The sequence below is a fragment of the Sceloporus undulatus genome, chromosome 2 (assembly GCF_019175285.1).
Source record: "Sceloporus undulatus isolate JIND9_A2432 ecotype Alabama chromosome 2, SceUnd_v1.1, whole genome shotgun sequence".
Taxonomy (NCBI): domain Eukaryota; kingdom Metazoa; phylum Chordata; class Lepidosauria; order Squamata; family Phrynosomatidae; genus Sceloporus; species Sceloporus undulatus.
The window spans coordinates 192100630-192114983 of NC_056523.1; the positions used below are offsets into that span (position 1 = coordinate 192100630).

At 41.7% G+C, this 14354-nt stretch overlaps 1 protein-coding gene across 3 annotated transcripts in view; it reads left to right on the forward strand.

Moving 5' to 3' along the window:
* PLXNB3 (plexin B3) overlaps positions 1 to 14354 on the forward strand; it is a 91382-nt gene that overhangs the window by 39845 nt on the left and 37183 nt on the right. The window contains exons 2-10 of one of the 3 annotated variants that reach the window (XM_042451041.1): positions 983 to 1091; positions 2320 to 2431; positions 2801 to 2929; positions 3963 to 4173; positions 5498 to 5670; positions 6244 to 6395; positions 10355 to 10460; positions 11147 to 11277; positions 11385 to 11561. In XM_042451041.1, coding sequence (XP_042306975.1) covers positions 1009 to 1091; positions 2320 to 2431; positions 2801 to 2929; positions 3963 to 4173; positions 5498 to 5670; positions 6244 to 6395; positions 10355 to 10460; positions 11147 to 11277; positions 11385 to 11561 — 1274 coding nt within the window. In that variant the 5' untranslated portion in view covers positions 983 to 1008. Of the gene's footprint in view, positions 1 to 982; positions 1102 to 2319; positions 2432 to 2800; positions 2930 to 3962; positions 4174 to 5497; positions 5671 to 6243; positions 6396 to 10354; positions 10461 to 11146; positions 11278 to 11384; positions 11562 to 14354 lie in introns of those variants that run through there. The other 2 variants (XM_042451039.1, XM_042451040.1) reach the window with 2 other exon arrangements.

Consider the following 14354-nt stretch of genomic DNA (forward strand, 5'->3'; position numbering starts at 1 on the left):
TCAAACTGGATTATTTCTGCAGTGCAGATGCATCTTAGGTGACCATGGACAAGTCATACACTCTCAGCCCCAGAATGCTCTGTGATAGAGTTGCCATAAGTCAGAAAACAACTTGAAGGCACACAGCAGCACAACAGAAAGAAAGCTAGCATGCCAGGGACAAATGTGCTACAACTTGAGACTCCCTTATCCGAAAGTCTTGAACCAGAAGTGTTTTGGATTTTAGATTTTGGTTTTTTTTGGAATACCTTTATTTGCATATATGTACATAATGAGATATCCTGGAGATAGGACTCAAGTCTAAATACAAAATTCATGTATGTTTCATGTACACCTTATACACATAGCCTGAAGATAACTTTATACAAGATTCTTAATAATGTTGTGCATGAAACAAACTTTGTTTTCACTGAAGACAAAGGTATTAATATCTCAGCAAGCCATGAAAAATGTTTTGGTTTTTGGAATATCTTGGATTTCGACATTCTGCATAAGAGAGACTCAACCTGTAGTGTGGGCCTGCTTGATTTGTGTGTGGAAGAACTTGTGATTCTGCAATGTGAGGTTGTATAGGTTTGGCCAAGAGCAGGTTCCCATAGAGGGGGTGGGGATTTTTAAAATAGATTTGACTACTGTGACAGGAGCTGGATGCAGTCTCATGTCATTTGGTATCTTTGCTTTAGGCCCCTATACAGTAGTCTCTTGGGCTGCTTTTGCCCATGTTTAAGATTCTGAGCCAGGCTGCATTGTGGATTTAGCGGGAGAAAGTGCTTGCTTGTTTCCTGGCAACCATAAATGCTTCTAGCCTACACCAGACAGAGACTCTCGGAGGAATTTTCAACACAGTGGCCTTAAACAGGGAGATAAATGAAGTGGTGTCATCTGTGTGTATGTGTGTGTTTACAGGGTTTTCCACCTTGCACAGTGGGTGCTACTCCCATTTTCAGTTGTGTCTCATTATCCTCTCCTTTTCTCTCCTCAGATCATGTGACGGTGGCATTAGCGCTGATGTTTCGGGATGTGGTTGTGACCTCTGTGGGATTTTCCTTCTATGACTGTAATGCTGTGAGCCAACTCGCTGATGCCACCCCGTGAGCAAATGTTGAGTGGGGATGGAGGCATGGGGTGTGTGTGAAGGTTTGGGATTAAGAGGCATTTGAAAGACAATGGTCTGCTAGTAGGGTTGCCAGATTGAAAACTGGAGACGGTTCCTATACCTTTAATAATTGCACTGAAGAGGGAATTTCAGCATGCGTTGCTTGTCCAGTATCCAGATAACAAGCAACACCTGAAATTCCCTTTTCTACACAGCCATTAAAGGTTCAGGACTACTCTCCAGGTTTTACTCTCACAACCTTATTTACTAGAATTCAAAGACATAGCAGTGTGAGTCAGGATGTGAAGAGATCTTGTAGCACCTTTGAGATTAACTGAAAGAAAGAAGTTGGCAGCATGGGCTTTTGTAGACTTAAGTCTACTCCCTCAGATGCTACAAGATCTCTTTACAACCTTATTTGCTAGAACAGGATGGGAAGAGAGCTGGACCTAGCAAGATGCTTTCCATTGAAAGGATGATTCTGTGTACTTTTTGCACCAAAAAAGTAGAAATTTTGTACTAAAGAAAAACCACATTCCAGAATTTCTCAGTAAAATATCCAAGTTAAGTACATATACCTATATTTGCTTTGTTGTGTAATTTAGCCCACTTCTGTTAGTTACTGAGAAGAGCAAAGAACTTTGTGACGCATGGAAGTTTCACCCTTTGACTATTGAAAATCCTATGAAACTCCCCCTAACTTTAACATTTTCACTTCAAATCTTCAAGCTTTAAGCGGAGGATGGCAGTTTTGGTGAACCCTGGGGTCAATTTCATCGCCCAGTATCCTGTCGTTTATAACCTCCTACACCATAAATAATGGATAGTGTGCCGGCAACCAAAAGTGTTTTTCCCTCACTACCATTTGCTAAAAGCCTTATGTTTTGTACTGAAACAAAACACGCAAAGATGGTGGCTCTCTTGCCTCCTTGAGGGTTTTGGGAATGCACATCTCCCCTAAAACAGGGTGTGTTTTCCCTGGGTACCTTGTTTATCATAAAAATACATCTTAAAGCACCCAACATTTGGCAGTAAGAGCTCTGGGGCTTCTCAGCTTTATATTGCAGACCCATTCTTACGCTTGCTAAAAGAAAATAGTAATAGGGAAATGTGATTTTTGAGTATATAAAATTTCCCAGGGATGTCCACCTACTTTTCTTTTCTCTTGCTGATTTCCCACAGTTCTGATTAAAAACAATTATTTTGGCTGCTTTCTCCCATAGGTGTGGAACATGTGTCGACAGTCCTTGGATGTGCCACTGGTGTCCATCCAGTCACCGTTGTGTCCCTGAAGGTCCTTGTCCCAAAGAAGAGATTCTTGTTTACAATCAGAAGGTGAATAACATTTGGAGTCTTCAATGGCTTTCTGTAACATATGGCAGCAGGAAAAGAAGGAAGAAAATGTAGCTGCATATAACCCCTCCTAGGGCCAGTGTAGTGCAGTGGTTTGAGCGTTAGACTAGGACCCTGGGAGACCAGGGTTCAAATCACGGCTCAGCCATGGAAATCCACTGGGTGATCTTGGGCAAGTTACACTCTTCAGCCTCAAACGATGGCAATGGTGAACCTTCCCTGAACAAATCTTGTCAAGAAAACCCCATTATAGTTCCCCCCTTAGGGTTGCCATAAATTGGAAATGAGTCAAATGCACACAACAACAAAACAACAACAACAATAACAAATAACCCCTCCTATGTCTTGTAGGTGCTCACTGAAGAGCCCCAGGGTCCAGCTGCATGTCCCAGTGTGGGGAGCAATGGGGAGAAACACCTAATTCCTGTTGGTATAGCAATGCCACTGAATCTGGTTGCTTGGAACCTGCCCTTGTTATTGGTAAGTGAGTAAATGTCCTAAGTCAGGACAAGAGAGTGAGAAAAGATAGAGCACTTGAAAGATAAGCCATCTACTGTTGTGACACTAGTGGTATACAGTCAGCCCTCCACATTTGTGGCTTTGAATTTTGTGGATTTGATTATTCACAGATTTGATTTAATGTGTTCTCTCTAGAAATCTCTAGGTCCTCCATCACAACCCTATGGTAAATGTCTTTCAGAAGTTGTACTGGAGGACCTAGAGATTTCTAGAGAGAATATTTCTTTAGTCATTTTCAGGTTCTCCAATGCATTTCTGTGATCAGCCTCTGGCAGATGTTGACCATAGAATTGTGCTGGAGGTTCGAGATTCCTAGAGAGGTGTTCCCTCAGGTTAAAAAAAATAGTAGGTTTTTATTTGCAGTTTCCTCACACGGGGATCCTGTGCCCCTAACCCCAGCAAACGTGAAGGGCCCACTGTATCTTCATTGCAGAGTGGAATATATTTGAAGCTTTTTTACCTAGAGCAGTGCTTCTGAATCTTTGGTCATCCAGTGGGTTTCAGTTCCCAGAAGCCCAACCAACATAGCCAATATTTTGGAATTTTGGGGACTGAAGTCTGAAACATCTAGAGGACCAAAGACTGAGAACCACTATCCTAAAAAACTCTAGTAATTGTGTTTCTGATAATAGCAGTCCTAGCTCATAGCCTCTTTGCAGACTGAGAGTCCTAATATTTTCGGGGGAGTTCTGGAAATATAAACAGCTGGTTTGAAGATGCCTTGTAACCATAAGCCACAATTTTGAGCAGTGCTCCTAGGTCATAGGGCCATATTGCCTAACAACATGATAGTTCACTGTAAAGGTTACACAAGTGAGGTAATCCTTCTCCTTGGGGCTTCACATCGCAACAATCACTAAAATCAGCATACTGGGATAAGGATTAGGAAAAGACAGATGGGTGGATCAGAGCTATACAGACTTTGGAGTGGGGCTGGTGGTGAAGTGGTTGGTCAGCTGTCCAGGCCTGTGTCTCACTCTGTTCTCCTCCTCAGGGACCAGTGACACTCTCGTGTGTGCTGGAGGTGGAGGGAAGCCTGGTTTCAGTTCCAGCATCCCTGGAAGAAGGGGACAGAGGAGCATCCTATCATGTGCAGTGTCTGCCCCAGGCATATAGCTATATACAGCCTGTGCCAGAGCTACGTGTCCCTCTCTATGTTATGGTGGGAGATGACCAGCACCTTGACAGCCGTGGAGACCTCCATGGTAAGGGATGAGCACTAGAGGCTGGATTTTTGGAGTTGTAGTATATCCAAGCCTATGTGTGATTTGAAGTCCCACTGGAGCAGAATGTGGGGCAGTGGCCTTCAGAATTCAGCTACCTTCTAATTCTAAAAGAAAAGCTGGTTTCTAGTCCAGATGCTTGTACAAACAATGCCCAACAAAAGCTTAAATGCTAGGAGGGAGTGAAGGGGAGAGAAATTTACAGATTCACAGTGGTTGTGAGTGGGATTTGGGTGTCCTATATTACTCTGTGCTCCTCTCCATGATATCGAACCAAAATAACTTAAGCACATTGTACAGAGCCAGTGTGACATAGTGGTTTGAGTGTTGGACAGGTCTGGAAACCAGGGGTCGATTCTCGTTCGTACATGAAACCCACTGAGTGACTCTGGGCAGGTTACACGCTCTCAGCCTCAGGGGAAAGCAATGGTAAACCTCCTCTGTACAGATCTAGCCAAGAAAATCCCAGGATAGGTTTGCCTTAGAATCGCAATAAGTCAATAACATACACAACACACACATAACAGATTCCTCTAACCTAGCAAATATATTTTGTCTCTTTCAAACTTTGCATAGTTCATAGAGTTGGATGAATAATACCTGGGCTGCATGGTTCCCCCCACTGTTGTTTTTTCAGCCTACATAGGCTCCACTATAAAAACTGCTGCTGTATTGCTGGACTTCTGCAGTAACAACACCAGCATTTCCTTGGGGAAAAATGGGATGTAGCACATGTATACCTTTGGTTAAAACAGAATTTTGCTCTTGGAAACCTGTCAGAAGTTTTATTCTGCTTTTAATTGATTTTACACTTTTTATAAACATTTTTAATGTGTACTTGTGGAAGCTGCCTTGTATCCCAGCCTGGGAGAAAAGTGGCATGATCGCCTGGGAAAAAAGGAACATGATCGCCTGTATAACTTGTTTTTAAAGGAAAATGTGGCTTTTCCCTTGCTTTTTTCTTTTCTTTTGCAATACAAAAGTTTGCTAGAGGAACAGGGTGCCCCCCCGCCCCCCATTGAAGTTTTTCAGGGGTCCAGTCTTCCTCCTGGATGCTGCTTGTCCTTGTTTCAGAGCTATCAATATTTCTGGTTTTTCTTTTGGGTGTAAAATGCAGTGCTGAATATGCCCCATCATTATCACCTCCCTTCCTTTAGTATTGCTGCCTTTCAAACTCAAAATACTGCTGTCTTTCCTGTCAATCTTCCCTGGGTATGAAATGAATTAAGTCTGGAACAGAAATCTCAGTAGAATAATGCAACTTGGATACCGTCTTCACTGCCTTACCTTTTCACTTCCCCCTCAGTGACGTTGTACAATTGTTCTGCTGGTCGTTCTGACTGCAGCCGCTGCAAGGCTGCCCCTCCACATTTCCGCTGTGTGTGGTGCCAGAGCAAAGAGGTGTCTGGCTGCGTCTATGAGGAATTGTGTCCCTCCAAAACTGGGCCCATTGCTTGCCCATCACCAGTGATTCATTCTGTAAGTATCACCCTTTTAGGCCCATAGATACAGATGTTTGCTGATCCAATAGGAGGATCTTCTTCCACTCTATGTTTTGTCCAGAGCTTGAGCCAAGAAGCTGATAGTGACCCAGCTCTGCTCACTTGGATTCTCTGTGGCTGTAGACAGGAGTCTGGCCTATTTCACTTTAAATAGCTCCTAGGAGTATGTATGATTGGCTGTCTATTCAAAGAAAGTCCCTTAATTTAGATAACTGACACATAAGGGTTCCTTTTAGGTTGTCATTTTCATTTTGATTTTTAATGATGACAGGACTGTTGAACAAAAATTTCTGAGCTGAGCATCTGTTTTTATATTCTCTCGTTTGTAATGCTTACAATGTGTCTGTGTCCCTGTGCCACTATTTTGCACCTTTGGGGTTAACTAGTTTTTCAGAAAAAAGAGATAAAAATCCAGCAAGTCTGAAGTCTGCCTAAACTAGTTCTAACATGCCATTGTGGGGTGTTTTTGGTTTTGCTTTATTTTATAGTGGTGTTGTTTTGGTAAAAGAAGAGCAAATTTCAGCTATAATACCTTGTTCCTATTTTCTAGATCTATCCCCTCAGTGGACCATTGGAAGGGGGCATCTCTCTCACGGTGACGGGATCCAACCTGGGTCATCGCTTTGAGGATGTGGCCCAAACTGTGATGGTGGCTGGGCTACCATGTATTCCTGACCCTTCTATGTATCTAGTCTCTACCCGGTAAGAAATTTAATAGTCTCAGGGAGGAGCAGTACTGGGATCTAGTCAAGCTCCTTGAAGGGTTTCACCCCACACAAAAGTCTCTCTCTCTCTCTCTCTCTCTCTCTCTCTCTCTCTCTCACACACACACACACACACACACACACACTATTTTAGCCTCCAAAGGCCCCAGAATGCATAGAGATCTCTGTGTGGCATTTTATGTCATGTTTTTCCTAGGCTGTTTTAGGCTGGAGAGATGCCTTTTTATCATCAGGAGGTGACATAGGTCCAAAACACACTGCAGAAATAATCCAGTTTGAGACCGTTTTGACTGTCTTGGCTCAATGCTAGGTAATCTTGGATTTGTAGTTTGCTGTTGCACCAGAGGTCTCTGACAGGGAAGGCTAAATGTCTCACAAAACTACAGTTCCTGGCATTGAGCCAGGGCAGTTAAAGTGGTCTCAAACTGGATTATTTCTGCAATGTGTTTTGGACCATAGCAGACCTTGGGTAGACCCAGGAGGCACAAAAACATCCTGGGGAGGGGGAATGCATGCAGCTTGCAGGCCACCCAACACAACTACCAACATAGTGTCTCTCCTTAATTCCTACTAAATGTCCTAGGAGAAAATACCTTCCTCACAATGTTTCATTGTCCACTTTGGGGAAAACTCTAGATCTCCTGGAGAGAGTGTAGGCCTTAGCCAAATTACCTGGAAAAGCGTTTGAAATAGGTTGGCATATGGCTCAACTTCTTTGAAGTAAGCAGCCTTACTCAAGCAAGTATGTGCAAAGTAAAAAGTAGAAACATATTTTAAAATAAAACAAAACCAACAAGCTTCTCTAATTTACATGAGAGGCTTCTGAGAATAATCTTCAAGATGAACCACAGCAAGACAGAAATGGACATCAGTAGCTCTCGAAGCCCAGAGACAAAGAAGGGTATTCCCAATTTTCTTTTATCGAAATGGAACTAGAATATACTGAATGACAAATCGGTCACTTACTGCCAATTTATTTCGCCAGAGTTGAGGCAGATAAGGCTGTACAAGCTTGTGAAAAAATCCTCCTTCCTTCAGTCATTTGGCTTTGACAGTTTGTGTACTCAATAACTTCCAAGTTTTTGCCCTGCTGTACTTGACTTGCCCACTTTTTTTTCTTATGGCTGATGGATCTGCCGTGATATAATGATATAGGCCAGTGTCATTAAAGGAAGCCTGTAATGTAATTTACACAGCGCTGTAACCGTCTAACTAAAAGGTTGTATGTACAGCGCTGTGTAAATTTACAGCGCTTTATAAATAAAGGTTAATAATAATAATAATGTACAGGGCATGGCTCTCTCTCTCTCTCCAAGATCTTGAGAAAGGTAGTTTTTAGGACTATGGCTCTCAAACAGTCCCAGCCAGCATAGCCAATGGCCATGGTCGCTGGGAGATTCTGAGAGTTGTAGTCCATAAAAGTAACATTTCTGAGCTCTGCTACTCTCCATTGGCTACACATTCCCTGCACATAAAATAGTCATTGGATTCAAAGCATGGAAAAACTAACTTCTAAGCAAAAGGGGCTGTGTATAGTAATGCAAGTATTTTATCACTCTGATTTACAGGCCACTTGTATTTATTGCTTACTGTGCAGTGTTCCTAGCCCTTTAAAGTGAAGAATTTGGATCTAGTCTTTTTGGATAGGACCAGAGGTCCCACATCTTATCCATTGTGTGCATATTGACCCTCAAGTGTCACATTTTGACTCTTATTGTGGCCATGGAAGCCCATGATCAGAGCATGGAGGCAATAGCCCTTTCTGGCTCTGGCTCCCCTGCAGTCAGCCTTCACTGGTTTAGTGACTCTAAACTGAGAGTTTCCACACAGTCTTCACAACAGCTGTTCTTAACAGTTATCTTCCCTTACCTCCTGCTCCATGAAGTTATATGACCCCCATGTAAATCCATCTGTCAGCATCTTCCATACAGTACTTACATCTTGTGAAGCAATCTTCCAACTTTCAGATGTTTTCACTTACAAACTACAGTGACTTTCTGCCAGCATGGCCAATGGTAAAGGCTTGCGTTGTGAGAACTCTAGTCCCAAACATATATGATGGATTCATTTTTTCTGTCTGTCCTGACATTTAGTTTTATTGGATGACACCAAATTCTTGTGGATCAAAGATTTTTAATGGAGCAAATGTGATGTTGTGGTTTGAGTGTTGGACTATAAATCTGGAGATCAGGGCTGAAAACTCACTGGGTGACCATAGAGTCACACTCTTTCAGCCCCCCAAAACCCTGTGATAGGTTTGCCGCAAGGTTGTCATAAGTTAGAAATGATTTAAAGGCACACAATAGCAACAATAAAGAGGAAAGTGTATTTCTGTGTCCTATCCATCTGTACTATAATTTTAGGTGTCTTTCCATCTGTTTGCCTGTTATACTGTATATATATCCACATGTAGAATCACAAAGCATGGGATCAAAATCTCTGTGAAGCTCTACATGAAAGAGCACTTCTCCCTTTATATTCTTGCCCAAGGATTGCTGGAGGTGTCTTACCTCATTGTATTGCACTAGTGGGAGCAATACACTGTGAGAGCATTTGGGAAAGGGCATTATTTGTTGTGAAACCGCAGTTCTGGAAGATCTTGCCTTTAGAGGCTTAATGTGTATAGTTTTAAAGTGCTTTTATCTTTTTAACTGTATTCTGTTTTTAAACTGTTGATCTGTTTTAATTTTGCAACAGTTCTGTTTTGTCATTTTCGTAAGTTTTTAGTGGTATTTTTGTGAAGTTTTTAATTGTAAGTTTTTAGACTGTAAACCACTTTCAGTCCCAATTTTGGGAGAAAAGTGGGACAAAAATTAATATAATAAATAAATAAATAGAGGGCCAGTTGGCAGTAGCTCTGGCTTAACACCAGTGTCAAGTAAAAACATAGGGTTTTATGAGGCTGACTTCCTCTAGATCTGCACATTTGCATGGAAACTGTTTTAAGTAGTCTAAAATTGCCTTGTTTTAACTTGGTAAATTGTTGGTAAATATGCCTCCAGTTTGTTTAAATTATTTCTCACTGTTTTGAATGGTTTTGAAATGTTTAAATTGATTGTACTGTATGCTATTCTGAGATCCCATGATATGGGATGGGATATTAAATAAAGATTATACAGTAATAAAGTTTTGGACCAAAGAAACATTTCAGATTTCTATATTTGTTTGCTCTGGAATACACATTTAAGAACCGATTTGGCAAAAACTGTGATATTAAACTTAGGCTGACATCCCAACCATGTTCAAACATATTCTGAAACAATTGGCATATTTACACTTTTTTAAGCCTGATTTTGAACTATTTTACATGAAATTAATTTGAAATGAGTTTTGAGGGTTGTTGGGACTAACAAACTGTTACCTTTTTCAAACTGTAAGTGAAAACATCTTCTTCAACCTGGGCTCTACCAATTAAATTTCCTAGTAATTTTAAGAATCTCTGTCATTACCTCTCTTTTCTCCTAAATACTTCTCCATTTTTAAAAACCATACGCTTTTGTCTTTCATTTTACAGAAAGCAACAGTCCTTGTAGTGTTCCTACTCTGTAATGTAAACTATTAACAATCTCCCCACTTATCAGATTGAAGTGGAGGACAAAATGGAACACTTGTCCCAGAAAAACCGACTGAACCTTTAGCTAAGCTAAATTTTAATTTTAATCTGTCACACCCAAATGCAACACACTAGGTATAGGGATTGAAAAACACAACGAGTCTCCCTTTCTCTTATGCTTTGTATATGTTATCTATTAAGTTATACTTTAACATATGTTATCTTGCCTGGAAGATAATATAGAAGTAAAAGCTTTGTAAGCTACCTTGGAGTTCTAACCCACAGACCTGATACTGTCCAAATCTGTAGGGTTTTTAAAAATAATTTGTGCTTTAAGTTTCTGTTGGCTCCCAAATAACAGAGCTTGTCTTTATGTCCTTCAGGATTGTCTGTGACGTATCTCCTGGAAGGCGAGGGTTATCTGGTCCTGTTGAGGTCACTGTAGGAGACCGTCCACCAGGGGTTTCTGAAAGTTACTTCACTTACCAGGTTAGTGTCTGGCAGACGTTGAACTGAATGGGACAGATATCCAAGAGAAATATTCTGTTTTGGAAGTGGGGAAGCATTAGAGAAAGGAGAAAGTTAGGTATGTTTTAGCCCAGTGATCCCCTGATAATGTGTACAGTTACTGTGTCACTGTTATCCTCTTAGAGGGATATGGGAGGAGAGGGCCAGTTCTGTCATTGAAACAGCTGTTGCAAGCAGCAAATCTGGCACATTACAAAAGGGCAAATAGTCATTTAAGCTTATTTTTCTTTTTCTTTTTCCCCTGTACTTTGACTGCTGGGGTGGTGATGGTTACAAGTGCTTGTGAGATTTTCTGTCTCAAGTGCCAGGCTAGGTTTGGGTACTATGCACTTTGCTCTGAGCCATTTGCTGTTCCACCTCAGGCTTCATTCACACTGCAGAAATAATGTAGTTTGACACCACTTTAACTGCTATGTCTCAATGCTGTGAAATTTTGGAATGTGTAGTTTTGTGAGAGATTTTGCCTTCTCTCTCAGAGAGCTCTGGTGCCACAACCACCTACAAATCCCAGGATTCCATAGCATTGAGCCAGGACAGTTAAAACAGTGTCAAACTGCATTATTTTCTGCCGTGCAAATTGTGTGCATTACTAACTATGGATACCCACAAGGACTGTCTGCAGCCATAACAGGTGCTTCTCTCCTCAGGACCCAACCCTTCTTGATCTTCATCCCAAACTGGGCCCTATGGTTGGAGGCACCCGCATCACCATCACAGGGAAGGAGCTGGCGACAGGCACTGAGATCACTGCCTATGTTGGAGACCTGCCTTGCATCCTGTGAGTGGTGTTCTTTTCATCTCCCCCAACTCTGACTCTCCCCTTTGTAACTTTATAATCCCGTCTCAAGACCTCACAGAATCTCTTTGCTCTTTCTCACCCGACAGCGAGGAGCCTGTTGAACCAGGGGCCATAGTCTGCCGCACTAGTGCCAGCTCCAAACCACAAGAGGCACCTGTCTGGGTCCATTATGGTGGGGTGCAACGCCAACTGCGGGAGAAGTCCTTCCGTTATACACCCAATCCTCATCTCACTGGGGCTTTCCCTTCTACTAGCTTCTATGGGTAAGACATTATAGGCTTAAGGAGTGTAATAAAAGCCGCTATCTCACGAAAGAAATCGTAGTCAATTGATGCGTTTGAATCAACATTGATGTGAATGAATGAGAACTCTGCAGGGAAAAAATACTTGATTTTTGCACGTATGTCATAACTGGTTCCGTTTTAGAAAAAGGCATCCCTGTTTGTATGAGGAGAGAGGTGGTAGGGGCTGCCACATCTAAGCGCATACCTACCATTTTCAGTTGTTATAAATATTTGGCTGGCATCCTGTTAGTGAGTTAGTTGTAGTTGTTGTTGTTGTTGTTGTTGTTGTGTGCCTTCAAGTCTTTTCCAGCTTATGGCAACCCTAAGGCGAACCTATCATAGGGTCTTCTTGGCAAGATTCATTCAGAAGGGGTTTTCTGTTGCCTTCCTCTGAGGCTGAGAGCCTATGTCTTGCCCAGTAGGGGGGATTCAAACTTGGCTCTCCAGAATCCACCAAACAATTATACCTTTATTGGGCCAACCAAAATACTGTACACAATTACAACATTATAATTACAATTATAATAACTGTGCATTCTGGTTTTCCCAATAAAAGTATCATTGTTTGGTCTATGGCCAACACAGCTACCTCTGATTTTTTTTCCTGGCTCTCCAGTGCTCAAATCACATGCTGGCTGTCATAACAACAACATCCTGTTAATGAGTTACAGTGGTGTAAGTCCAACTTACATGAATACAACTTACTTTTTTGGTTGTTGCAGAGGTTGTAATTTTGGACAGATCACACAGCAACAACAAAACACACACACACACACACACACACACACACACATACACCCTCAATCAGAGGAGTGACAGAAAAACATCCAGCTCTTTTCCTATGCTCCAGGACTTCCTGGGGTATCCTCCGGAGGTTCCTGAAGAAGGTGTGTGGGGGTGTTGGACAGAAGGCATCATGTCCTTACACATAGAATCATAGAATCATAGAATCGTAGAGTTGGAAGAGACCACTAGGGCCATCCAGTCCAACCCCCTGCCATGCAGGAAATCCAATGTGTGATATGTCCCCCTATACAAATCTCATGGCTCATAATTAAAGGTCGCTTTTTATAGCAATGCTTGAGGAATATGTGGTTCTCCTGACATTGTTGTATTACAACTCTCACTGTCCTTCACTATTGTTCAGACTGGAGGGACATATGGGAACTGGAATACAGCAATTTCTGGAGGACCACAGATTTCCCAGCCTTGTTTTATAGTCAGTCAAAAGCTTTTTATTTTATTAGCCTAACTGAGTAATCAGCCAAACATTGCATTTGTAATATTTATTAATACTAACATTAATGACACAGCAACATCCATATACGTGAGAAAATAAAATAGGTTCCTCCAGAAGCATGACATCTCAACTGCCAAACCAAACATGGCTTTATTTACATCTGTAACCTGTGTGTGTTAAAACAAATAGCTGATGCTGTGGCAGGGGCAGAAGAGACAGTAAGGTCAGGAACATAGTGTGCCAATTTTTGTTGGCGTGTACCTTCAAGTCATGACCTTAAGGTGAACCTATCATGGGAACTGCTTGGCAAGTTTCTTCAGAGGGGGTTTGCCATTGCCATCTTTTGAGGCTGAAAAAGTGTGACTTGCCCAAAGACGTTATCAAACAAGGGAAATTGGAAGTATAATCCAATAGCAATCCGAATGCAATCATGGGGTTTAACGTATTGCGTGATACACTACCACATGCAAATTCGGGCAGTGGGAAATCAGTCTGAGCGTAATCATGGGGTTTCATGTTATTGCATACCACACGCCAATTTGGGCAATGGCATGCTATTTTCAGGCAATGGAAAGCCAGTCTGAATGCAGTTCACATTCACGTAAATTCGCTGAACTAGCGAATTCACGTAAATGCACTCTGGCCCCCACTTTTTTTCATTCGAAATTAAGAGAAATTCCTCACATGTGATAAAGTCCCAAGTCACCCAGTGGGTTCTTTTGGCACAGCCAGGATTTGAGCCCTGGTCTTCAGAGTTGGAGTCCAATGCTGCAGACTACACCATGCTGGCTCTTGGTGGGCCAATAGGCAGGTTTAAACTCTCTGCCTTACGGCCAATTGTCCCTTGCATGAACTATTAATTAAAAATAAAATATTAGTCACAGACGGGCCAAAGATGTGAATAATGTCATGGTTTTATCTGGGGATGTGGGTTTAGTATAATGTAAAGTGCCACAGGTGAGGAAAAAAAGTTCAAGAAAGAAAAGCGAGAGCATCAGCACAAATGTATGCCCATGTATGTACCTTTGGGATTCTAGGTTTAATTTCACCAGGGAAATTAGACCTAGGTTCAGGCAGGCCTTTGGTTTTTTAATTATATAGCAGTGGTGTATGCGAAGTTGTGTGCTGTTAGTTGTAGTTGGGTGTTAAATGTGTTTTCACCTGTTTTAACCATGCTTTTAAAATATATATTGTATTTCATTCTTTTTAAACTTTGTAGAATAAGATGGTAATTTAATCTTGTTTAAAATGTCTGGAACCTGCCTTGGATTCCCATCCCAGGAAAAGGGCAGGGTATAAATTCAAGATATTGTGATTAAGCCAAAAGTTTCATGAAGAGTAGAGGTCTTGAGCATGGTTTTGAAGGGAGAGAGACAAGTTTCAGAGTGCAGGTCAGTGTGGAGGGGATGACTGCAGGGCATTTTGCTTGTTGACTTTCTGCTCAGGGACTAAATGACCAAAAGTGGTATGACCAAAGAAGAAGCAGGTGGTGCTAAGTAGAATTTGGGAGTGGGGATAAAAAGAATTGATAG